We start from the raw sequence: 26,522 nt of genomic DNA on the forward strand, positions 1-26,522 counted from the left end.
TGAATTTTATGGGGTAACTGCATTTCACCCAGTGAAAAACATGCCTATGCAGCTGCCCAGGCAATGTGTGCATATTCTCGCCACATGAACCTGCTCTCATCTGTGAAAAGCACAGGTCGTCATTGGTGGACCTGCCAATTGTGGTATATTAAGGCAAATGCCAGTTGGGCTCCATGGTGTTGGGCAGTGAGCACAGGGCACAATAGAGGATTTTGTGCTCTCAGGCCACCCTCACAAAGTCTGTTTGTGATTGTTTGGTCTGAGACATTCACATCAGTGGCCTGCTGGAGGTCCTTTCGCAGCTCTGGCTCATCCTGTTCTTCCTTGCACGAACAATCAGATACGGTCCTGCTGATAGGTTAAGGATCTTCTATGGCCCTGTCCAGCTCTCCTAGAGTAACTGTCTGTTCCCTGGAATCTCCTCCATGCACCTCATTTTGTGCTGGTAGATACAGTAAACCTTCTGACAATGGCACATATTGATGCTCTGGTCCAGGTGTCATTGCATGCTACAAGCAGTTGCACTGACCCTAGCCAAATGCAAAACTACTGAAAAAAATAATAACAAAGCAGCTGAAACTGATTAACAACTCCCTCTGCCTGTTTCCTGAACAGACCAACATCCTAGAAGATTAATGACTGATGCTATACTCTGATTAAAAAGTTTTCTTTTAATTTTTTTGAGTATTATATATCACTTGGTTCAATAACAATGTCTTATGTTAATTTCTGCTTTTTGTAACCTTGATCGCTCAGTGAAAGATAAGCCTACCCCTGTAGCATGTCCGTATGTGATGAGACAAATTAGATTTGGAGATGTATCTGTAAAATTTTTAAGAACTGAGGGACTGAATGTAACAAACCCAAAAACAGGCAGAATGAACAGTCACAGCAGATTTATTGTAGAACTCCAGTGATAACAATGGGTAGGAGTTAACTGCTCAGAGTTGCAGCTGGCAGTGTTTGGATTCAGCTGGTGGATGTGAATAAGAGAGATGGACAGGCAGGCGTGGTAGCTGATGATGTGAAGCTCTGGTACCAGACAAAGGATTTGATGCACAGGAACTAACAAAGACTCTTAGGAGGTCAGACAACAAAGCGACAACATTATAGAACTACAACTTGGACGCAGTGTTGATACCATATTGACAAACTGAACAACTGAGTCAAGAGCAGGAGCTTGATTGGTGGATTAGTCTCATGTAATCAAGTGAATTGGCAGCAGGTGTACGCCACATCCTGAAAACACACACACACACAAACAGAATACTCCACTCACATCTTGCTTCCTGAGCTGCAAGCAGTAGAGGTAAGGAGACCTGAGAAGCGAGGCAACCGGCATTTAACAAAATGAGGTGTCTTTGTGTCAGAGCTATAATTTTAAAGCAGCGTCAGTTTATTAGAAACACATGCTGCACAGTTGCAGAATCTTTGCATTCTCTCGTGTCCATGTATCTTTGTGCTATAAGAATAAAATGAAGTCACTCAGTTTCACTGGACATATTTGAGGAAGGCAGGATTTGGGTTTTTCAAGGTCCAATTTCTTTTTTTCTTGTCAGGTTTGGAAAATTCATTCCAAAACATCACACCTGGAAAGACATCTGTGCCTAAACACCTGTGCCATTTGGTAGATGCTGTATTACCCTTTTATTTATGCACTTGACTGATAGATCTAGGTTTGTCAGCCAGGATGTCAAGCTGACATTCACACTTTAACGCAGTCTCAGCGTTTATGTGCAGCGAAATTGTTGACATAATCTAAAAAAGCAGCCAAAGGTTTCTCAGAAACAGTCGCTGAAGAGCTGCCATTTTTAATGATGATGCTTTGATTCATTGTTTTGGAATAAAGGCTGTGAATGGATTTATTCACTACAACAAGTATCGTCAGTAAAAGCGCATGATAACAGCTTGCGTTGATAATTTACAGCCTCTAACTGCATCCTATCACCAGAGTGCTGTCCTCACTGATATAGTGCCTGTGGGTCTCGTGCTGGTATTGTCTAGCCTGGGGCTCGGGACCTTGGGCTTATCAGGCGCTCTGATCCCTCTCTTTTTTTTTTTGTCTAATTGCATCTGTGTGCTACATTGCTATCATTAGTTGGTTTAACCTACATACAAGAAACCTGTTGGACTCCATCCAGTAAACAGAGCCGTTGCGAACACACTCCCATCATGAATTTGAATAGTTCAAACGGATTGGATTTATATAGCGCTTTTCAAGGCACCCAAAGCGCTTTACAATACCATTCACTCTCGCATTCACACGCTGGTGGAGGCAAGCTACGGTTGTAGCCACAGCTGCCCCTCTGGCCAACACCAGTAGGCGGTAGGGTAAAGTGTCTTTCCCCAAGGACACAACGAACAGGACAGAGAGCCCAGGGATCGAACCGGTGACCTTCCGGTTACAGATACGCTTCCCAACCCCCTGAGCCACGGTCGCCCGGCCTAAAATAAAAGCTACAAATAATTGGTGCAACACCTACATGAGTAGTAAAACTTCCGTTACTTTTACATAAGAAAATGGTGCTGAGTTGTTTGTTTGAGGTTTGAATTTGCGCAGTCTCTAAACCCAGAGAGCAAACAACACACATAGATGTGCGTGTCTGCGCTCACGTCAGTGTTCAAATTACATATTAGACATGTAGGCCTTGTGGAAGATTGAGCGTGCACTATTATTCACAAGTATCTAATTACACTTCTGTCCCTTGTGTTTTTCAGTGGATGCCGTTGTTATTAATCAGACTTTTTCCTCCCCATTCACTCTCATAAACACAATTATACTCCCTTTCCTTTTAGCACCTCAAAGTGTACAATCACAGCTGTCACTTTAAGCTGTAAAATTGTAGTGATGGCATGACTATAGACTGGAGGCATATCATCATTTCCTTTTTGTTGTTTATGTTGTTGTTATGATTGGATGAGCTGAAGTTTTTATTTTCCGGCGTACAGCTGGTGCATTCACTGTCCATCAACACAGATTCTGGGATTTTTGTCGAGTCGCAATTCTGACGATAACTGTTTGTGCAGGTCAAGGTAAAGTCCATAGATGCCTTTTTTCACCAACTCACTCTAAGTTGAATTTGCGGCTAAATGTACGTGCATGTTTATTCTGTATTTTACAATTATGAATCATGCCTGAAACAGCTAAATAAATAAGTCAGATTTTATTTATGGCTTTTAAGACAGTTTTTGTTTTTTATTCAGAATGGGTCTGAAATGGAAATACAAGACTTTATATTTCGGAATACAAAGATACCACGGTTAATTCTACAAGCCCCAACAAAAATCTCTTTTGTCCTTTTTCCAGCAGCTAAACAGCAGTTTCTGCTTCACTGATGACAGCTGCAATGGATTTACTTCACTAGCCTGTAACCTGGATGCTGCGAATATGCAGGTATGAAAAATGTAAACTTGAGCTTATATGTGACACTGATTAATGGCTGTGGACAAAGGTTTGTGGGGGACTTTTGCAAGACATACAGTATCTTCCGTGTGAGTTCTGAAGACAGTTGAACCAACAAGGGAAACTGCGGTGTTGGCTGTCATGTAGACATTTTAGTGTTTGTCATCGGGGGCGGGGATTTTCTCAAGCGTGGGCTCCACGCCCCAGATCTCACGAGCATACTGGGCAATGGTGCGGTCACTGGAGAACTTGCCACACCCAGCAATGTTGTAGATCACCTTCTTGGTCCATTCCTTGGGATTCTAGGGGAGAATAAAAATGATTGATAAGCCAAGAATAACTTGACTTTTACACTGTGAATGAGACAACTATCTATATCATACTATGAATACATAAGAAGCATTTTTTCCCAGCTTTTGCATTTAATTCCTACCTTATAAAGAGCATTGACTTTCTCTTGGCATTTAATGTAGTCTTCATAGTCAGCAAAGACCTTAAACCTATGCAGAGAATAATGCCATTAACCAAATGATAACATAACAGGCTAATAACAAAGTTCACCTGTTGCATATGAATAAATGCATATGTGTGAATGAACATGTGCACTGAATATTGCTTTGCATGCAGCAACACCAGGATGTTCAGCAAGTTCATACACAATATTTGTATGTGTGCATGCAGGTCTGAGCCTCAGGCATCTAATGTTAGATGTGTCTCTACCTGTCATGATGCATCAGCATGTTGACAATTTCTTTAAACAGGTCATGCTGCTTTGGGCTAAAGAAGCCTCCAGCAATCTGGTCAATAGCCTGTTTCAGCTCAGGCAGACGGTTGTAGTACTCTTCGGCGTGGTATCTAAGCAGGAAAGAAAATAAATAACAAACACATTCAGAAACACAGAAGGACCAGGTTGTCGCCGTAGTAACTGAATCATTCACAAGGAAAAAGCAAATAGGGCCTATAAAAAATATGAGCCCAAGGCCACACCTTTTTCGTGTGGAAAATCTCAGTTTGTGTGAACATAACATTTGAGTCTCTGTTTGGATTGTCAGAGCATGTGTACACTCGTTTTAATATCAGAAAATCTTGATAGTTGATCTTTTGTTTGTCTGACAGATATGGCAATATATTACGTACAGTAGTTATCGAAATTACAAAGACAATATGAGGCTAGGAGTAATAAATGTTCTCTCCTTACCCTCTCTTGTCAAGGGCCTCGACATCGTCCACCCTCATGCCGAAGATAAATAGGTTTTCTTCACTGGCCTCCTCTGCCATCTCCACGTTGGCCCCGTCCATGGTGCCAATGGTCAGGGCGCCATTCAGCATGAACTTCATGTTGCCAGTGCCAGAGGCCTCAGTTCCAGCTGTAGAGATCTGCTCTGACAGGTCAGCAGCAGGGATGCCTGGGAAAGAGCAGAAGTAGGGGTTTGAGAAATTTTAGAATAAATATTAATAAACATTTGCAGTGATTTGGTAATTACCTTTTTCTGCCAGTGTTACTCTGTAGTTCTCCAAAAAGATTACTTTCAGACGGTCTCCAACGACAGGATCATTGTTGACCACCTCACCGATAGCCGTGATCAGGCGGATAATCATTTTTGCAGTGTGGTATCCAGGAGCAGCCTGCAAGAGAGCCACAGTTAGAGACACGACATTAAATAGCCTTAACACTTCGTATCGAATGGTGCTGAAATGTGACATAAATTTAAAGCTAATAGCTGTTAAATTAAAATACAAACCTTTCCTCCAATCATGATAGTTCTTGGGGTCCACTGCTTGTTGGGATCCTTCTTGATGCCTGGTGGAGATATAAAGAGACAAAACTGAGGCGAGCAGCAAAATCCTTTTTGTAGGCTCTGACACACAGTCGGTAAAGATCTGGAGCAACATGTTATTTGGATTTGAGAAAATATCAAATCAAATGAAAATGGCAGAGGCTTTTAAATGCATCCTTACGGTTGTAATAAGTGATGATGTGCAGGCAGTTGAGCAGCTGTCTCTTGTATTCATGGATTCTCTTGACTTGAACGTCAAACATGGAGTTGGGGTTGATCTTCACCTTGTAGTGCTCTTCCAGGTGCACAGCGAATTTCATTTTGTTTTCCTACGTGATCAAAACATTTATTTTACTCCAAAAAAAGAAAACGTCATAGTCAAAGTATGGTAACCCAAGAACATGAGAAAAGAAAAGCACAATTGTGACTGTCAGGAATGCCTTTTTGGCCATATGCGTATACTACTGTCTGCCTTGGGGAGGTTTCAGGGCTAATGTATTCATTTTATTTGCTTGTCAGTTGCAGAGACAGAAAAGAGCTACATGACTGTCACGTGTCAGAGATGAGAGGTGGATCTCTGGAATTTCTTCATTAACCGAGTCAGTGCTTGCTTCCCAGAACACCTTCCTCTGTCTGTAACTGTTTGCTGTAAAATATTGTTTTTGTTATGCAACTAAATGAACCAAGGTCACAGTCCAGTGGTCCAGTGTTGTGAGCTCAAACACAAGGCGAGTGTCACGTGTTGAATATCGCATGTGTCAGAAGCCATGGACCAATGTGCCTAAGGCCTTGAGGTAAGCCCACTGACTCATGCCCAACTGACAGTCAGGGCCCACCTCTATCCTGATGCTATTACTGTTCATGTGCAGAAATGTACTCTGAAAGCCCCAAGGACAACAGCCATCTAGGCTTGCGAAGTATTCATAAAATGGCATTTTTCCCAGACTGAAGTGGTAAACCACAATATGTGCTGGCTACGGTGTAGATGCTGCAGTTATTAACTGTTAATGCAGGCTTTGACACTGATCTTAGAGGAACAAATAGGTCAGCAGGTTGGGTCTCTGGAAAAAAACGATATTTCATCAGATATTTTACAGAACAGTTTGTGTGTGCAGTCTGAAAACAGGCACAGGTTGCTTAATGTGAAATATATGCAGAGGTGGAAAGAGTACTCAAAATTTGTACTCAAGTACAAGTACTGTTACACTGGTTAAATTGTACTCAATTACAAGTAAAAGTACTGGTGTTAAAAAAATACTTGAGTAAAAGTACAAAGTACTGTTCTCAAAAACTACTCAGAGTATTAATTACTTTTTAACAGACTGATGTTTTATTCTGTTGTCAATAGCAGGCATTCAACTCGATTCACCAGTATAAATATTTATGTTCAAAGCACATTTTTCAGATGAACAAGGTATAGAAAGGTAACTTGTTTTGTAAATAAATGTAGATATAAAAGGAGGAATTTTGTTTGTTAAAACAATGACAAAAATGTTTCTGAACATGCGTAGAACCATTTAAACTTTTCCCCATACACTGAACAACAGGCAGGTAAGTGTCTTAAAGTCTTAGCATTTCTTTCACACTTTACTTTCTGAACCTTTTGTTCAGTTTCAGCAAGAGCTGGTTTTCTAAATTAACAGAGGCAATCCGACTTCGTTTGGCAGTGAAGAGTAGACCAGCACAGCTAAAAAGTCGTTCACACGCAGCAGAAGCAGGCAGAGCTGTGTTCAGTTTAAGAGAGAGGTTTTTGATGGCTGAGAAGGAGTGCAGCAGCTCCATGGTGTCTGTGGCACAAGCAAGATAACCATCAAGCTCAACTGCACTTTGCAGCCTTCTGGAGATTGGTCTGGAGAAGAATTCATCTTCATCAGATGACTCTCTTTGCTGATCCTCACTCTCATGCGCTGTCGTTTCAAGATGTTGTTTGATGTATGTCAAGGCTGTAATTGCAAGTAGATAACACAATTTTGTTATTTAAATTTCAGTGATTATTCCTGAACACAAATTTAAAATCGGCAAATTCTCAAAAAGGATTGTTTAGTATTCAGGACAGACCATCAATAACTTACAATGTATTAGGTGAAATACTCACTTAAGCATGTGTTCAAATGTAAAAATACACAAAAATGGGATCACATGAATCCTTACCAGCCTCTGTTACATCTGCTCTGTCAGTCCAGGAAGTCTTGAACTTGGGTAAGAGGACTGCAGCTGCAGCCAACTCTGGATCCTCCATCATCGCTCCAAAACGCTTTTGAAGGCCATTTTGCAGGGCTCTGATGAGTGGCACGCATGTCTTGCTTGATGTCTCCAGCCTGCTAAGTTTGGACAGTAGTTGTTGGATTACTGGCAGGAGCCATCCCATAAAGGAAGTGGACTCAGACTGAAGGATGTTTGAAGCTTTCACCAGTGGCTTCATGGTGGTACAGTACTCCCTTAGGAATGCAACTTCTGCAGGACTCAACCTGTAAGACACAACAACAAAACCCACCATGACTATAATAGGGATCTTCTGATTTAATATTAAGAGTCTGCTCACGTTTTTAACCATCCATTAAGGAAAATTCACAAAATTTGAAACCATATTGGTAGGTGTCCAATTTTACTCACATTTTCACCTTGAACTCCTCACAAATGCTCCTGATGGCATCTTCCCCCTTCTCATCAATGATGCGTATTATCCTTTCAATGGCAAGGTAGGTTGAATTCCATCGTGTTGCATTGGGACGAATGATCTGTAGCTCACACTTGTCCTCTACCACTTCATTAGCCAAATGAGATCGGCCAGTTTTGTTCCAAATGGCCTGGCATTTTGCAAAGGTTGCACGGGAGAGCCTCTTGTAGGTTTCATTCATGCTCTCTGCTAGGGCAGCATCAGTTGTTGCCACAAGGTTTAGCAGGTGACATGCACATCGCTGATGAGGCGGAAGTTGATACTCCAAACCAGAGTCTTCATCAAGAATTGCACTTGCCTCATGGTAGTCCCTATGGTCAGTCAGGTCAATAATTTCTGGGTCTGCTTCATCTTCAGCTTCATCTGCATCATTTTGTGCCCCAAACATGTGGAAGGCCTTGACAAAGTTGGATCCACTATCAGTTGTGGTTCTTACAACTTTGCCTCTAATCTTGTATTGGCAATGGATATCATCAAGCGCACCAGCAAGCATGTCAAATGTGTGAGACCCTCTCAATCTTTTGCATGCTAGTGCTGCAGATCTTCTTTCCAGGGACGCTTCCTCTATCCAATGGCATGTGACTCCAAGGTAACTTTTCTGATGAGCTGACCAACAATCAGTAGTGGTAGCAACAAATTTGACTTTATCCAATGCTGCAACCAAAGTCATCTTCATGTGATCAGCAGCTTCACAGATTCTGGCACGGACAGTGGGTCTGGAGATGACTTTGGCTTGAGGTTGTAATGTGGTAACCAATTCTTTGAAAGATGGCTGTTCTACCACTGCAAATGGCTGTAGACCCTCACATATGAAATTGATGACAAGCTTGTCAACAGTTGCTTGTGGAACATGTTTGTTTGCAGCTCTCAACATCAGGTCTGGTAACTTGGCTTGTGTATTTGCTGAGAGCTTGTTTGGTGTGGCTGTGGTCTTTCGCTGTCGAGATGTTGATGCCACAGTGATATTGTACTGCTCAGTCTTCGATGGATGTTTCCTCTGTAGAGATAAATATTATCATACGTCAGGTTCATACATTACTTCATAACATCACTGTGATTAACACTAAAAGAAAACACATTTTTAAAACATTATTCAACTAGACTTGAGCTAATCTTTGATTGTTGAGCATAGTATAAAAGAGTGGTGAATTGGTCAAATTTTGCAGATATATTGCTGTATTTATTCACAAGTGTAAACCAATTTTGAACGATCATTGCAAAAAACATGAATTTCTGTATACATTCTAAGTTCTGTAATATGTATACTATCTGTAAAAAGAGTATCGACCAATGTATCAGTATCTAAATTTTTAACTCCTTTTTATCAGTATCACCCTAAAGTTTTCAGTATTAGTCAGGTCCTAAAAATACTAAGAGAGCAAAATATGTGTATCTAGCAAATCTAATTTAAGAAAAGGGATCACATACACAAAAATGCTGCCCATACAGCTAACAAATAAAACCAATCCACATTATGTTCTTTAAAAAAAGATATCATATTGGGAAACATATAACCCTACTGATTAAGAGCCATGTCACTATGATAGACCTATATCAGGCCAATGATACTGATCAACTGATCCATCAATCGGGCTCTGGTACATGTCAGCTGAGAGCTGGAAGATTAATTTGAGATGCAGCTCAGCACTGTGTTCAAGTTTGTTTGTTTTTTTAAATAGGCCAGCTGATTGTAGGCCTGTGAGTTTTAAATGACTACAAGTTTAATTTATTGTAATGACGGTGGTTATCCAAATAATAAGCTAAAACATTCCTACGAATTGTAGCTCAATTATGCATGCACACACGCACATTAGCTAGCTCCGTCTTATTTTAATATCAGGCTAACCAATGGCGGTGACAATATCTTAGCCAAACTAGTAACCTTAACACACATGAAAAATAAGAAAGCAATATCATACACGTATAGTTGTAAAACCTCTTACCTCAATGTGTTTTTTTAGATTAGATGCTGAAGTCTTGTAAGCTGAAATGACTGTAGAGGTCAAACAAAGTTTGCACTGCATCTGGACGCTGTCTCCTTTTCTTCCTCTGTACACGAAAAATTCCTCCAGGTATGGCCACGGGCACGCGTCCTCCGTCTTTTCTACGTCGTTTTCATGGTTGACAGTGTTGTCCTCTGTCTCCATTTTGGCTTCTTTGTCTCCAAATCTTTCGTCTATAAAGTAGTTTATACTCCACCATTTAGCACCTCCAGACACCTGTGCCTGCTGCTGCAGCGGAGTTTATTCTTTGCTTACGTCTTAAATTGGCGCGGTTGCGATTGCACGGCCTTATTGGCTGCAAAAATGCAGACGAAAGGTTTGAATATTAATTCAAATTGTGGGCGTACTCAGTAGTGACTTTTGATTTTATAAGTAGCGAAGTAGATTACATGGTGTAAGTTGTACTCAAGTATGAGTAAAATTACACACTTGAAAAATTACTCGTAAAAGTACAAGTACCCAAAAAATGTACTTAATTACAGTAACGTGAGTATTTGTAATTCGTTACTTCCACCCCTGAATATATGTGCCGCTTCTCTGCAGGACTTCGACATCCTGTCATCTTCAGACACAATTATAAACATTCACAAGCATTCTTGTATCTTTTTGAGCATAATGCTGGATACATATTAGACAAAATAACACATTACTTGCCTGTTTCACTTTGGCAATATCACGAATGAAAGCCTCATCATTCACAAACTTGATGAGGTTCCTAAGCTGGTCAAGGTCACGAATGAAGTCCTCCCCAATTCTCTAATGAGAAAAAGATAAGTGAAAAAATAAATGAGTAAATAAATTGACTGATCATTGTCCTTTGTTAAGTATAACCTAAATTTAAGCACTGTGTCCCTTGTATATTTGAAACACTGCTAACCTCGGCAATGACCTCGGCAAGCCCGGGGTTGCACATAACCAGCCAGCGGCGAGGAGTAATGCCGTTGGTCTTGTTTTGGAACTTATGTGGCTCCATTTCATAGAAGTCCTTGAAGCTGCGGGAGAGCATAGCATATATCAGAACACACAGATGATGTGCAGTCCTTGAAATGACAGAGGATGGGGATTTATGAAACAGATAGCAATACATTTACTACACACACTCGTGCATCTGTGTGCGACGTTGATTATGATTTACCACTACAAAGGATGATCAGTTTTTGTTTAGAGACGTACACTGTAGCTTTGAGGATGTCCGAGTGGATCTGAGCCACGCCGTTGACGGCATGGGAGCCCACAATGCACAGATGGGCCATGTTAATCCTCTTCTGTCCGCCTTCTTCAATGAGGGACATGCGGCGAAGGCGATCCACATCGCCGGGGTACTTAGCAGCAACTCTCTGCAAAATTCAAAGGTGCACGAGAAGCAAAAATAAACTAAGTCAGAGGTTATATTTCTTTATTTCATTTGCTGAATATGATTTTACTTGTCACACTTGTCACTGTAGGGTCAATACAGCTATTCTAAAATTATACCAGACCACCAGTAGGACAGTTTCAGTCAGGATTTAAGTAGATGAAAGTCAGTGTGTTATCTGGTTGAGCAACAGCTCATAAAAACCTGCCCACCACTTTATGTCAGAAACAAGTCTCTCTCTGTTCACGAAGAATGTGGGAGTCTATTCTGACAGATGTTGCAATTAAAAGCCCATCAGGACCATTTTGTCCTTTGACTTTTACATTACAGCATTTTGGTTCTCCTGCCAATCTTTGAAGTCTGTCCTTGCATTTTAATAAGGTTTCCTGTTGTCTCGTTCCACAGTAGCAATCTAAAATCCACGATGGAACAATATTATTAAAAAAGTAAGAATAAGTATTTTGTTTTTTCTGCTTCTTTACCTTTCAGGTTTTTCAGTTTCATGCTGTATTTATGCTAGAAGGTTAATATCTTTCTTAACTTATCTTACCTATGAAGCAGATTAAAATCATTAATTATAACATTAACTATATTTACATTGAGCCACAGGACAACGTCAATATGTCCTTCCTGTGCTATATATAGTAATTAGGAGCCATAGGGGCCTATGCATCCAGCACACCCCAAATTATGACATGCTGCAATGTGCAGAACTAACCTCCAGGTGGCGGCGGTTGATCTCATAGACTATTTCCAGATGACGGGGCAGCAGATGAGCAAACAGTTCGACTGGCCAGCGCTCCAGAGCTTCAGGGAGAACCGTGTGATTGGTGTAGGCACAGGTTCTCACACAGATGTCCCAGGCCTCACCATCAGCAGCAGGACATTAGGTTTAGTGAACAGAAAAATAAATAAATTCTGAGCTGATATCCACCCTGCATCCCTCCATTGTCATCATCATCAAGGTAATGACAGACATCAAGCGTCAAACACTGCGGTGACAGTAGGTAAGTTTTTAACTCCACCTTCTTGCTGAAAGAACAGGTCGCTTCTCCTTTTTTGTGACCTAATAGATCAGCAGTTGCTTCTGAACTCTCTCATCTGTAGTTCACTTTTTGTTTTGTTCGCCCTTCCAGCAGCTGAACTCTGTTTCTTTTGCTTGGTAGAGTGTCCACATTTACTCCAGTTATACTAGTGTCAACCATTTCAACTGCCTGGAGAAAACTACTGGCAAAAACAAACGGGTCAGCTTGCTTTGGTTGTGCATTCAAACCTTTAGCCTGGTAGCACACAGAAAGTGAGGCCTACTGGGAAATGTTCGCACCAATTTAAAGCCAGATGTGTCATTATTCTGTTACTGTTATACTGTGCAACAAACTGACCTCACTGTGATCATTTAAAGCAGCAAATCAACATAAAGCACACATAACCTTTTAAGACCCTTTTAGGGGTCGTATTAATCTGCTACTCACCGTTTCCCAGTTCAGCTTCTCTTCATCAACAAGAACCCTCATCAGCTCAGGAATAGCCATGGCTGGGTGAGTGTCATTCAGCTGGATGGCAACCTGAATATGCAAAACATTAAAGAAAGTCAAAACCGAGTTTGAATGGGTCACAGAGCGCTTTGTAGATACTATTCTTTTCAACTATTCTCCTAAGGTACAATAAAACCCACCTGCAACCTGTTCAAAAAACTGACAGAGGCAATTTAATGAAGACCCAGGGAGAACATCATGAGGAAATCTTTTCATTTTTGACAGAAACTATTTTGTTGAGTTTTTCACTTCACCTTGTCAGGCAGTTTGCTGAAGTCTGTGCGAGCAATCTCCCTGGAGCCAAACTTAGAGACCTTGAAACGGCGGATGATGTCTTGCAGGGTGGCAGACACCACAAAGTATTCCTGCTTCAGACGGAGCTCCTTTCCTTCAAAGAACTGCGGGTAAAGACACATATTTGTCTTTTTCTGTTCTGCAGTCAAAGATGAATTTTCTTTTATTATTCATTAAGCATAGCCTTTTGTATATCAGCGGCTGCTTTTTTTCGTGGACCACAAAAATATTTTAATATCACAATTACATATTAGACTTGTGAGAAAAGATTTAGTGAAGCTTTAATAGATCTATGTCTAATCTCTTAAGCAGAGACATTATGCTAACACCCATTAAGAATATACTGGCAAAGTGTACTACATGTGTATAAGCGTGCATTTGCATTTGTCCACTGTGCAGCTAATCAGTGTTTAAATCAGATCCCCCTTGAATATGCAAAAGACATAAATTTCACACTTTTCATCCCTCAAAGATACCAAATTCATGCCGCTATAAAAATGATGGTCTTACCAAAAATAAATTATTTATTCTCAATGATCCCAACTAAACCGCCACAAGATTGGTTCAGATCTCTAGATTCATGTATGTCCAAATTCCTTTGGAAAAATAAACCCCCACGTATAAGCTTAAAAACACTACAAAAGACCAAGGATAAAGGAGGACTAGAACTGCCTAACTTTCAGCACTACTTCTTAGCCAACAGGCTTCAGTTTATCTCAGGATGGCTAAAACACACCCTCTTAGATGAACCTTGGCTAGATGTAGAACAAGCACTTTGCAATAATCTAGAGATCTCAGACCTACCATTTATCAGCTCAAACATCCAACGACATGAATGCTTTAAAAGCATCAACATCAGCTATTCTCTGACAGCATGGTGGGAGTTTCTAAAATTGACGGCGTCTTCATTAATCCCATGCAAACGTACACCTATCTGGAACAACCCTGACATATTACAAAACAATAATATGATAAACTTTTCAGATTGGAGTGATAAAGGAATCAAATATTTAGAACATATACTAGAAGGAACAGAATTTATTTCATTTGACGGACTAGTTACACAATATGGGATCAACAAGAAAAGATTTTTACAATATCAACAAATTAAATCCATAGTAAAAAAGAAATTTAAACCGGGTCAAGTTGAACTACAAACACCACCAAGTGTGGTTCAATTTCTTACTCTTAAACCCCCCAAATTACTATCCAAAATATACAGAATGCTTTCTAAAACAGATGAATCAATATCACTTCCTATTGCAAAATGGGAAGCGGATTTATCAGTTAACTTAGACCTAAACTTCTGGTCTCAGATTTGCTTAAAAACCTTTCATCTAATTAGAAATCCCAGTCTTCAATTAATTCAATACAAAATACTACATAGAGTGCACTATACAGGTCATCGGATGTTCAAGATGGGCTTTACGTCTACCAACAACTGCTCACACTGCCAAACCAATTCACCGGACAATTATATCCACGCTCTTTGGTTCTGTCCACCAGTTCAGAAGTTTTGGCGCGAGATATGTGAAGACTTATCGAAGTGTCTGAAATGTAACATTCCAACTTCCCCCTTAGTGTGTTTGTTGGGCAGCTTAGATAATGTCACTTCAGAAAAGAATATAGCCCATATGGTTTTCACTGCCCTATGCATTGCCAAGAAAACAGTCCTCATGAACTGGAAAAATAAAAATAATCTTAATTCTAACCAATATAGAAATTATCTATTAGATTACATTAGTCTTGACACAGCCTCTGCCACCACATCAGATCAATTGCTCTGGGCTCCTTTGATCAGCTCCATCACCTAGTGGGGGTGGGGGGTCATAGTTTGGTCCCGCCTTCACTGTTGTGATTGGTGTGGGGGTAGGGACAGGCTTAGGGCGTCGGGGGGTTCCCCGGAGGCATCTTCCTTGGGGGGCTCAACCCGGGGTAGCGGTCATGTCCGGTTAGGGGCTCTGTTGGCTCTCAGGTGACTGTTTCCTCGCGGCTGCGTGCAGCGGGGCTAGGGGAGGGTCTGTGCTGACGGACGTGGGTTACTGACCTGGTAGCCTGGCTGCCCCTGGGTGGGTCCGGGATGGGCGTGAGGTTCTGGGGGTGCTCCGTCTCTGGGCTGGGACCCGGACCGGGCCTCGGGGGCTTGGGTCCTGGTTGGTGTGTTGCCGGGGTTGTGGGCGGGTGGGTGCATGGGGGCCCAGCCCTGGAGCAGGGTGCCGCCGGTGCGTCGAGCCACCTGGGGGGCTCTTCAACTGGTGGGGGAGATTGTCACATCTTGCAGGAGCTTTCCTCTCCTCAGGAGCTCCCTCTGCAGGAGGGGGAGATACAGGAGAGGTGGAGGAAGATCTCAGCCTGGGTGTTTATTGTCTTATGTAGTCTGGAAGATGAGTGGATGGTGGGGTGGGTGCAGTTTTCTCTGTGGTGGGGTTGGGTGGACTGTCCCGGGCTCTGTGGGGCCGGGCGGCGCTGCTGCACTGGGCCCGGTCTGGATGGGCCTGGGCCCCCTTTCCCTGGCGGGTCGCGGAGTATGGGGGTGCCTACTGGGGTCAGCGGGGGAGCTGGCCCCAGGGAGGGGTCACTTGCCCCTCCCTTCCTTCCCTCCCCATCTCCAGCTGCCTCCCTCTTTCCGCTCCACCACAACCACCCACACATGCAGGGCCTTGGAGTAGGGGTATGTCACCAGGGTGCAGAGGAGGCTACCCCCCCCTCTGTCCCCTTCTGGCTGCCTCTGCCTCAATTTTATCCCACAACTTAGACATTCACATTACTCACACTCTCATTACACATACATATAGGATCTTGGGGGTGGGCACGATACACGGAGTCCAAAGTACCATCAGGGTGTACACCCCACCCCTGGCATCGTTGCCCACCTCTCAATTTTAAATACACGTAGACATTGAGGGCTAGCAGGAGGGACCATGCGCTTACCTGCTGCTCTCTGGCAGGTAGCTCCAAGCCCTCCTGGGTTTTAAATGCACCTTAGAACACACATGCATCAACATTACAATGAGCGGGTGGAGGGAGGTTTGGAGTCTTCTCTCACCCCCATTCTCTGCGACCTGCTGGAGCAGGGGGGCTAGGACTAGGAGGAGGAGTTGGCCGTCCGACTGCGGTCTGGAGTGTGGAGCCTTCCTGCTGCTGCGGAGTCGGGGCGGTCTGCCTCCCCCCACCGCAGGGAAAAGGGAAACACCACCTGGGTCTGGGTGCAGTTCCCCCCTCCAGGGGCGGGGGCACCTAGACCCGGTTTGTAGAGTACGCTTGGGGAGTGTGATCGTGTGTACAACGTCTCTTTATGTCTGTCTCCACGTTGGTTGAGTGTGGAGTAAGTGCATATGAGAGCATGAGGGTGGGAATGGATGTTTGTATCTGTGTGTGCCTGTATGTCTGTGTCTATATGTCAGGTTGGGTGTCAGGCGCCACCTCTCTGGGGACATCTCAGGCCCTCCAAGGTTTGGAGGCCTATCTCCCCCTACCACCACTTCCCCTGCCAGTGGCGGACCCCCTCAGACATCGGTGCGTTGGTGGTTCTTTGTGTCCGGGGATGGGCGTCCAGGTACACACCGGCTCACTCCTTGGCGGCTGCTTATCGGGGCCTGGAGCCTGGGGCTCGCTCGGGCCACTTCGGAGGTGGGGTGCCCCCGGCCTCTCGGCCTGGGGCTCGGTCACTCAGGCGCAGCTGGCTGCCGGCGGAGCTCACGGGCGCGTCACTGCAACTCCCCCTGGCTTCTGCTCCGCGGCTGCTGAGTGAGCCCTCATCTGGGACTCTCCTCAGCTCTTTCCGGGACAGTGGCGCAGCTGCCCCTCTGTTGGTCTTCCTTGGTCTCTTGTGTTCTGGGGGCCTCTGGATGTCTGGAGTTTTGATCTCCTCCACACCTGCTTCACGCCCTGGAGGACGGGGCTGTGGCCCCCCCACACCCTCTAGCAGATTATTACATGAAGGAACCTTTTAAAAAACAAAAAACAAGCGCGTCCATGCTCACAGGTGTACACACGGGTGATCACACCCACAAATTACACCCTTTTTGGCTCCTACCTCAAAGCACACTGTGTTCTGTTGATCTTAAGTGCTGCACAATAATGTTTAACATTTAGTATTTACTGTCATATTCCCATATATCATTGTGATGTTGTTTATTCTATTACTCTTGTTCTCTTCTGCTTGCTTTCTTTTTTCTTTCTCAGCAGGTGATCCAGGTGATTGATATATGCATTTTTTTTTTCTCTGCCCGTTCTGTTGGTTTTTGTCTTTTGCCCTTCTCCCCCGTCCCTCTTCTCAGCTGTTTCTCTTTCCCTCTTTCTTTCTCCCCTTCTTTCCCCCAGTCAAGTCTGTCCCGTATTCATTAAGTGAAAATAAAATAAACAATAAAAGGTGAATCAAATGGACCATTACGGCAAGGCTGGGATGGTCAGTTTGGTAAAGTAAATCCGTTGGGCATCTTTCTTTGCCTTTAGACAACAATTCTGATGGCAAAAGAGCCAAACGGGACAGGCCAAGAAAAAAAATAAATAAATAAATAAGAAGTAGAGGTAAAAGCCAATGTGTTGGAGGCTATGAATATGTTTTTGGAAGAGTTAAGAGAATACTGTGTATTTGCTGTTTTGATTTGCCAAACAGAGAGGATTTGCAAAGACATTTTAAGGCTGATTAAAGCAACTTAAGGAATTATATAAAGGGATTAAAACTAGCAAAAATTTAGTCTTCAGTTTGCAATTTCATATACTGAAGAAACTGGAAACATTAGCTTTCAGTATTTTGAAACAACCTCAGCTTTCATTTTTGACTAAATTTAATAAATGATCACCCTACTATTATAATATCCCGATATTACTAGAGCAAACTTGATTGAACAGCAGTGTAACACTACATCATGAGTTACACCACACTTTCTGTTCTCAAATGCAAAGACGTAAATTACCACACTTGGCGTGAGCTATAACTCACGCTAGATGGTTATCTCCTAAATCCTCCTGCTGGAGCCTTTGAGGAGTCGGCACATGTTGGTCAGATCTTTTGTCAGATTTGAAACCGAGCTTCAGAGGAAGCTGGGAGAATACACATCGGCTCTAGCTGAGCACAAAGGACATTAGGTGTGGTCCAAATTATGGAAGTCCATCTCCCAGCTGAGCTAAGATAAGGTCTAACCAGTCACACACAGATCCCTTTGATATTCACATTCTTCTAGTTCCTCTAATTCAAGTTAATATCTGTATGCTCGGGCTATGAGTGCAGTGCTGGTGGATTAAATGGTAATAGAGCCACATTTTCTTACATTATCATTGGGATACAGAACACGGGAGATGTTCTCAGCCAGGTTTCTGTCCAAAACAGCCTGAATGTAGCCACCGACATTAACTATAAGGAAAAAGCAATTATTTAAGTTGATGCTAATTCTTATTTGACAGATGTATTTTTGAAAATACGTGCTCTCTGCCAGGATACATACAGTCTTTCAGGTTAAACTCGCACGGTGCCTTTGCAGACCACAGCCTCATGGTGTTGACAATGTTGTTTCTGTAGCCTGGGATAGGGGTGTCATAAGGCAGAGCCAGCACTACCTGTCAATACCATAACATGAAGAGCGAGTTATTTAAAACCGTAGATCATCAAAGAAATATCTTTCAGTTTAATTTGCTTTGTTCCACACATTCACCTGAGTGTCAACCCATTTGACGCCATCGGGGTGATGCTCGGTCCTGCCATAAAAGTGAACTGGGCGCATGTACTCAGGACGTGCTTTTTCCCAAGGGTTGCCGTAGCGCAGCCAGTCATCGGCCTCCTCGACCTGGGTAAAGCCACACATTTGTATTGAGGCAGAAAACTGCTCATTAGCGGGTGGCTTCTGAGCTGAGCCAGGTATAAAGGGATGTCAGGTCATGATAATGAAAAGGAGACTCCTCCAGCAGGTGATTTAAAAACAAAGCTGGTGTTACTTAAAAGGAAAGCAACAGCAGCTGTTTTCTCTCACTGAAAGGAATGTGAAGTTTAATCTTCTAACCTGCCAGCCATTGACAATTTTCTGATTGAAGATACCAAATTCATAGCGGATACCATAACCATAGGCAGCCAGGCCCAGTGAAGCCATGGAGTCCAGGAAACAGGCTGAAAACCAAAGGCAGGACATGATAACAGGTTCAATAATATCACAGCTCTTGGAAAGAAAGAAAGAAAGAAAGAAAGAAAGAAAGAAAGAAAGAAAGAAAGAAAGAAAGAAAGAAAGAAAGAAAAATGCAGTATTTTGGTCATCCAACAGGGATAAAAAAAAAATAAATTCCTTTTGAATTTATTTAATACAAAGCATGAAAAGATGCTCACCTGCAAGGCGACCCAGGCCACCATTGCCCAAACCTGCATCTTCCTCCATGTCCTCCAGCTCCTCCATTTCCAGACCCAACTGAAGGAGACAAACGCATACAACAGCAAACCAGTGACTCGGGGATGCTCCCTCTCTGTTACAGTATTTGAAAGCAGCAATTTCACAGTTAAAAGAGGATTAAAATAAGCGTGTTTGTCTCACCTGGTACATGGCCTCGTCACAGGCATTCTCCAGTCCGAGGTTCACCATGGTGTTCTGCAGAGTGCGACCCATGTAGAACTCGAGGGAGATGTAGTACACACGCTGCATTGTGAATTCGAAAAGGAGAAAAAAAAATCATATTTAGCAATCAAACAGGTCAAAACTGTCTTATGAACACTAGCAGAAATACTCAAGTGACATTCTGCGATCAGGGTCGGGGAAAGGTCCCACTAACACCCGCCCCATACTGTCAAAGAAATCTGCGAGTCTCATCTATTGGCTTCATGGTTCAGAGTGCGGAGAAATATGCCACCTGAGCCTCTGTTTAGCCTTTGCCATTTAGTTGTGTGCTTTTTTTTTCTCTCTCTCTCTGACATGGAAGGGTGGACACAGGCTGTGGAGGTAAAGCAGGGGGAGAGAAGACTGGGCGACAGATTGCTTCAAGTATTATGTAACCCCAACATTTTGGGCTTGGGCAAAAATAACTCCTGTAGAGGTCACTGTAAAGGTCCGCTGATAACCTTTCATTATGGAGTTCAAGTCTAGAGTAATAGGAGAAGTGGTTCAGATGGATGTGTAAAATAATAATGAATACATCTGACAGAGCCGTATCACTAGAGCGCTAACAGGATCTCCTGAATTATATATGACTCTGTTCCATATCTTATCTTTGTTTCATCTTCTTGTGTTGATTGGCTCTGCTTTTCCATGAATGTGTATTATTAGTGTTTAAATAGTTGCAATAGTAACTCTTCGGGACGTGATCTTTGCACAAAGATGTAGACGTGCTCTTAAGCTAGCATGTCTTCCCTCCTGCAAGACCTTTAAGAAGTTCACCTTTGACCTTTCGATGCAGAGCACCAGAAAAAGCTCTCGGCTGGTTTCTGAGTTAGAGCGCCCGATCAATAAACTTATTGTGAGGAGCAGCATGTGCAGATAATTTGCGAACTGAACTCGTGCATTGTAAGCTATGGCGTACAGGCAAATTTTCTTAACGTTATTAAAGAAAAATAATCTCTTTCATTCAGTGGGGTTATTAATAATCTCGCAAGAAACATTTTTCCCCACTAATAAGTTGAATTGGAGCTGAGTTTTGCTCTGCATCTGAACCCTCTATTGTAATTACAGACAGTTTCGTGTGACATTTTCGAGCAATAACGCGGTGTGGCGGCTAATATTGTGGTAACGGCAGCTTCATATTGTTCTTCTAAGGCTCTTTCTGTAGCTGTTGGCTAATAATACTGGGGTTGCTGAGATACAACTTCAATCCAACTGCTTTTAAGTGAACTCAGACACCCTCAGAGGCATTTGCTCATATGACACATGTGCTGTATGGTCAGACAGGAAGGGAACAGAAGGTCTTGGGGTGGTTTCATGTTTCAACACAGTATAAGCACTGCAGCATACCAGCAGAGTGCTAAGAACCCCCAGTGAAGTTTAAATGTCATGACTTGGCATTACACCGATATCAAGCTGCTGAAGGTACAGTTGAAGAATACAAAGCTTTGGCTCTCGGTGGAGGAAGAAGTATTTACATCCCTACACCAATACACATTTTGCTTTTTCTTGCCATTAAAAAATTGCGACATTATAATATTTGATATCAAGCTGACAAAGTTTAAAGAAGAAAGCTAATTACATAGACAAGCGCCGCTCCTTTGACTGATATATGTTGACATTATACACACATGCATAAGACTAATGCATCAGCATAGCAGCAGGTTGAGTGGAACAGGAGCTGTAGTTTTGCCCAGAGTTAGCTCCTTAAAGGATTATTAGATAAATTTGAAAAATTTAGATAAAGTAAAACTAATGTGAAAGAAAAGAGGAAACAATTTCTTTCAATCTGTTTTTTTCTGTGTGTTTGTGTGTGTGTTATATGCTTACACCTTCTACAGGTATTTACTAGAAACAAACCTGAGTAATTGTCTTCAGGTACTTGACACCACTGTTTACTTTAAAAAATGTGAAACAGTGCAGAAGAAACAGGCATCCCATAAAACAGTGTAAGATCCGAAGTAATTGTAATGAAACAAATTTCTTTCATCTTTCCCTTATACCACTCTTACTCTATAACCACCCAAAATACAAGTTTGTACACAAATGGCCAAAAAGATATCAAAAAGATAGATTAATAATTGATTTGTAGGCGATAGGCTGTCACATCTAGATTTATTAGAACTTACTTTAGGGTCTTTCTCATAGTAGTACTGCTGGGTTCTGATCCACCTGCCAATCAAGTGGTCGCGCACCGTGTTGGCAAGCGCAAAGTAGTAATCCCTTTTGGTTGCCACATTTCTGTCCTTGACCAGAGTAAAGTGGAGATGCCTGTTGAAGTTTTGCTTCAGATCTGAAACGTTTTCGACGCCGGCAAGGCCTCTCACTGAAATCTGTTTCCTTCTATCGTGGTCAGACAACGGTTTAGACATGGTGGCGCAAGTGATCGCGGCTCAGGGCTCTGACACTGGGAGAATGTAAACAGTATGGCAGCAGGTACACACCACCAGTCCCAGACACACAGCAAGACAGGCACCCACACCACAGCCCTGGCTTCACAGTTTTAAAGGCGCGATTATAAATATTAAGCGGAGGGTGGAGCAGATCGCTTGTTTAAGGTAAAAGGGTGGAGCGTATGCTGAGGACAGAGGATGTCACATCACAGTTATGTCAGTCGCAGATAACTAAGAGTCCCTTTTGGGATCTGTTATGTGTTACTGGCATCAGAACAAAGAATTGTACAAGTCGACGTCATTTACACTATATAGTGAAGGGAGGTTTTTACTGTGGTTACTCTCACAAAATTAAAACTTTCCAGGTAAGCTGATCAAATAATTTAAAATAAGCTGTACAAATATTCTACTTGCCATAAACTCAGGATTGTATCTGTTGCTACATTGTATTTTTTCCAGTTTTATTTTTATTTTAAATTGTCTAGCTGTATTAGCCTGGTGTTATGTTCAAGGATCTCAAAGTGCAGCTCCCAGGCCACTGGCGACCCTTGGTGTCATCTTAAGCGGCCTTCAAGCATCCTGGGAATCCACAGTTCCTGCCCCACTATCATATAGCAGCACAGAAAGAACAAAACCAAGGCAATATTCTCTTCCATATTAATTCCTCTTTTCTAGCCATCAGAGCAGCAAAATAAAACATCACCCTGTGAACTGAAACATTAGAAAAACTAAACTAGTATTAGTATTTAATGTGTGCACCCCTGAATCAAACATTGGGTCATCAAAATTTTAAGAACCCCTTACGGATAATATCTCCAGCAGCTCACTTAATTTCCCCATATTTTGCAGGACTGTTTGGCTACCAGAGGATATTTTTACAAAAAAAGGTTTGTTGTGGCACTTTGAAAGCAAAGCTCTACAAAGTGTGCTAATAATCACACTGTAGGGTGACACTATTTGTCAGCCACTGCAGTACAGGGCAGTTACAGGGTACTTGCAGTATGTCTCTGACAATCCAAAAAACCTCTACTGCAAAGTTTAAAATTGTCTCTCTACTCTGTCATTTCACTCCTACTGTACATAGCTGCATTATCAGTTATCAGCACAAACCAGTAATCCAGTGCATGTATGTGTAGGTCACATCTGTTCAAAGCCTGAAGCAATAACAGACACAAAATCAGCTGCAGTGAAGCAACTAAAACCCACTCTATTTTCAGTTATCACTCCAGCTCGCCAAGCTATCATAAAGTCTTGACCTTCTATAAATAGCAACCCTGACCCAGTCCCAAAGGCCATGATATTTGAAAGGCGTATCCTGTTAATGTCAGCAAGAGCCAGTAGACTACACTGCTATATTACTAGTAGCTGGAGTCGAGTTTAAGAGGGGAAAGCAGTGTTTGCAAAGCTTGTTCTCAGCGGGATGCGGTGCCATGTGATTATCATCATCTTGTTAAAAGACGGGTTCTGCTTTTGGACTAAAATTGTTTAGTGAAAGAGTGACTCTTATTTCAGTGTCTACTTGTGCCAGATTGTGCTGCACATTGAATGAATGTTGACAGGAAAAGTATTGGGAATAAAATTAAATTATCTTGTCTTTCTTACCATTCCCCACTCTGTCGCCTGATTGGACTAGATGTGGAGAGAAAGAAAGAAAAAGGTGTTGTTGTTGCTGTCAAGCACAACAGCAGTTAGACAGCAGCTAAATAGAAATCAAGTTGCAGGTGGTAGTTGAGCTGCTTGGCAGTGCTTCATGGTCGTTTGTGCATCAACTGAAGAATTCTTAGAACACACACGCACACACAAGCACATACAGCTGTCTACATTTGCTGTTTCCTATTTAATCTTCCTATATGCCAAATGACCCCAGAACATCACATAGCAGATGACAGATTGAAGCTGGCGTGCCCCTGATTTATCCACAATGATGTGCAAACTATGTTCTTGCATGTCTACTGGCTTTTCTGTCAAATGGTACATCAAGCATTTCAAGACTAAACTCAATGAATGCATTGACTTTTTGATGAGAGCCCAAATTTTCAACAACAAATACAATTGCTTTACACAGATTCTGCAGAAAGTGTGCCAGCAAAAGGTGAGCATTTTTAAAAAATAAATAAATAAATAAACTCTTCTTTCTGCTCTTATTTACGATCTCTCCATCAAGTAATAATCGGGCATGTGAACATTTAATTAGCTTACATTTAAATTTTTATTCCACTGGAAATATTAACTGTGATTTTAATGAAGGCTCTGATTGGCCAGGAGTAACCTCAGTTATTAAAGTGCCCATGATGTTTGACAGACATTAAAGTAAAGCAGCTAATGGACAGTAACTGCTGCTGCTGCTGAGAGCAACACTGACTTCTGCAAATTGGAATCAGCAACGGCAATATTAAAATATGTCTCATTTAGAGTTTACCTATTGATGTGAACTGATTTCTTAAAGCACATTTCTAATGATGTTTTATGAACACTGTTCGCGGGTTAAGTCTGTCTCTTTTTTTGGCTTAGAATAACTCCTGGGGATTTTTGTTTTCTCACCTTATTTTTCAAAAGTCTAAGCTGACAATGAGAGAAAACCTCTCTTTGCACGGTTATAAATTGCCTGAAAGCTTTCACACGAAATGATGTGCCACATTTTCAGTTGCAATCTCTGTCTTGCGCCTTTGTGTTTCTCTGCAACTTTTTACATTCGAGATTTTACACAGATGCCTTTTTTCCCCCTTTCATTTTTCTTATATTCCTATATTTGCCTGACTTCCTCCCCTTTTAAGCAAAATAAAAAACATTTTCATTTTCACAAACCTTTAATACGAGATTTATCAGAATCTCGTATTAAAGATTTGCATGGGCGAGTTCACCAGAGACTGCATTAGTTCAGCGCACAGATATGAGAAAATGAATGATTAATGGGTAGCAGGGGGCATTGCAATGTTCCAGTTAAAATGTTTACTTTTTTCTGGGGTTTGTTTGAATGGTTTTTGCACTTGTCTGCATTCAACACTCCCGCCACCCAAATCAGCAGTCAAACACCTGAAAAGTTTAAATTTAAAACCTGATGTTGATGTGGCTGCAGTTCTCCGTTATTCACGCTCTTGCTCCATTCAAAGACTGACATCCAGGCTGTTGAACTGAGTCTGTTTCCTCTTCTTTTCCTGGTGAGAGTGAGCATCTTTGTTTACATCTCACCGAAAATTAAGGACAACACCTACTGCTTGGCGCACATTGCTTTTCACACACAAGACTGCAAACCAGCAATCCCTAGAAGGCCTTGGTGTTTTGTTATTATAATGCATTAACTTTAATTAAGTTACGTAGTTTCAAATATGTTCTGTTAAACTGTAAAATCTGAACTTGCTCAATTAATTTTCATACATCGTTTATCTCCAGTCTTCCTGCAATGATTTCTAATAGTGCCAGACAAGATAAGTACTTGGGCTTGTGTGTGTGCATGTGTGCGTGTGTGAAATGCAGTTTTATCTCAGATGGCTGAAAAGACGTTTAATTGCATACACACTGAGCATATCTGTTGTGCACCGTTAAAATGGAACACCAATCATCTGATTTGCACTGCTGGCAATGAATCACAAGAGAACGGGTTCATAGGGGACATTAAGTTGCTGAGTGTTTTACTCAGGTGAAATGCTTTTTTTTTTCTTCTCTCCCGCTCCCCATCCTTGTTTATCCGTGAACTTGTCAACATGACGTCGGGACGGAAAGGAAGGAATAGTGTCATCTGGTGGTAAATCCGGAAATGTCACAGTGGAGTGAGTGTGAGTGCAGAGGGGACCTGGCAGTACCAGCAACTGCACCTGTTATGAGGAGTGAGCAATATCAGCCCATTAAATATATATTCGACACAACACATAGAAAAGTGCTGACTGATGAATGAAGGACTGGTTCAGTTTCCTCATCGAGTTTCATGAAGCTATCAAACGGCATCAAAATTTATTAAGTTGATTTTAGAAAAATCCCACTCATGATTCACACCCAGACGTTTTGTTATTAATCCTTATCTCTGAACTTCTTTACCGGGAATGTGCGAGCATGTACACGCTACCTGACAGACAGCGCCTTCAGTCACCTGGCAGGAACTCCACTTGGCACCCTGGTCACGTATATTTCGGTAAAGCTCCACCCTTTCTCAAACTGAGCGAATGTTTGATCATGTAGAATAATCAGAAGTGTTGCTTGCCACCAGGCAAGGCAGACAACTGCTTGGGGGTCCCAGGCCAGTGGGGTGCCCCCAAGGGCTGACAAACTTTAAACTACTGAAGCTGCAATGTGCAAAGTGTGGAATGATATCACGTAAGACCTGATTTCCCTAAAGGGGCTCCATCTTACTCCACTCGCTCTCTTTGCAAGTGGCGTGCATGATTCTGTTTAAACACACCTAATAACAACAACAAAAGCCACTCAGTGGAAATAAAGAAGAGTTGGGAGTGCGAAAAAGAAAGAAGATGGTAAACACGCGGGTACTTATATAGCACTTTTCTACTCAGTTGAGCAC

General features: G+C 42.2%; 2 protein-coding genes across 2 annotated transcripts; both read right to left on the minus strand.

Annotated features, from left to right (window-relative positions):
- Positions 1 to 3,147: 3,147 nt before the first annotated feature.
- On the minus strand, positions 3,148 to 22,094 carry pygma (phosphorylase, glycogen, muscle A). The gene is made up of 20 exons (XM_085288970.1): positions 21,749 to 22,094; positions 19,563 to 19,664; positions 19,361 to 19,439; positions 19,044 to 19,147; positions 18,699 to 18,830; positions 18,492 to 18,603; positions 18,318 to 18,400; positions 13,005 to 13,148; positions 12,688 to 12,780; positions 11,934 to 12,080; positions 11,035 to 11,198; positions 10,739 to 10,853; positions 10,516 to 10,617; positions 5,363 to 5,510; positions 5,146 to 5,204; positions 4,888 to 5,029; positions 4,602 to 4,809; positions 4,124 to 4,258; positions 3,837 to 3,903; positions 3,148 to 3,705 (listed from the first exon to the last, which is right to left on the minus strand). Exons 1-20 carry the CDS (start codon positions 21,989 to 21,991, stop codon positions 3,556 to 3,558), a joined length of 2,529 nt encoding a protein of 842 aa, XP_085145096.1. The 5' UTR covers positions 21,992 to 22,094; the 3' UTR covers positions 3,148 to 3,555.
- Positions 5,517 to 10,505, minus strand: LOC146565661 (zinc finger BED domain-containing protein 4-like). Its single transcript, XM_085288971.1, has 4 exons — positions 9,802 to 10,505; positions 7,795 to 8,855; positions 7,333 to 7,649; positions 5,517 to 7,124 (listed from the first exon to the last, which is right to left on the minus strand). Exons 1-4 carry the CDS (start codon positions 10,003 to 10,005, stop codon positions 6,769 to 6,771), a joined length of 1,938 nt encoding a protein of 645 aa, XP_085145097.1. The 5' UTR covers positions 10,006 to 10,505; the 3' UTR covers positions 5,517 to 6,768.
- Positions 22,095 to 26,522: the final 4,428 nt, after the last annotated feature.

This window comes from Mchenga conophoros, linkage group LG10 (assembly GCF_057382185.1).
Source record: "Mchenga conophoros isolate Kocher_MC1m ecotype Shallow Benthic linkage group LG10, M_conophoros_male_GT1.1, whole genome shotgun sequence".
In the NCBI taxonomy this organism is placed as follows: Eukaryota; Metazoa; Chordata; class Actinopteri; order Cichliformes; family Cichlidae; genus Mchenga; species Mchenga conophoros.

Bases quoted from the DNA above. Each gene is read 5' to 3' on its own strand.
- pygma (XM_085288970.1), bottom strand. From the start codon at position 21,991: ATGTCTAAACCGTTGTCTGACCACGATAGAAGGAAACAGATTTCAGTG. The intron at 18,831-19,043 runs GTTAGAAGATTA...GGCTTTACCCAG, and splicing joins AAATTGTCAATGGCTGGCAG to GTCGAGGAGGCCGATGACTG. The intron at 18,401-18,491 runs GTATGTATCCTG...TTTTCCTTATAG, and splicing joins CGAGTTTAACCTGAAAGACT to TTAATGTCGGTGGCTACATT.
- LOC146565661 (XM_085288971.1), bottom strand. From the start codon at position 10,005: ATGGAGACAGAGGACAACACTGTCAACCATGAAAACGACGTAGAAAAG. The intron at 7,650-7,794 runs GTGAGTAAAATT...TGTGTCTTACAG, and splicing joins GAGGAGTTCAAGGTGAAAAT to GTTGAGTCCTGCAGAAGTTG. The intron at 7,125-7,332 runs GTAAGGATTCAT...TTGCAATTACAG, and splicing joins AGCAGATGTAACAGAGGCTG to CCTTGACATACATCAAACAA.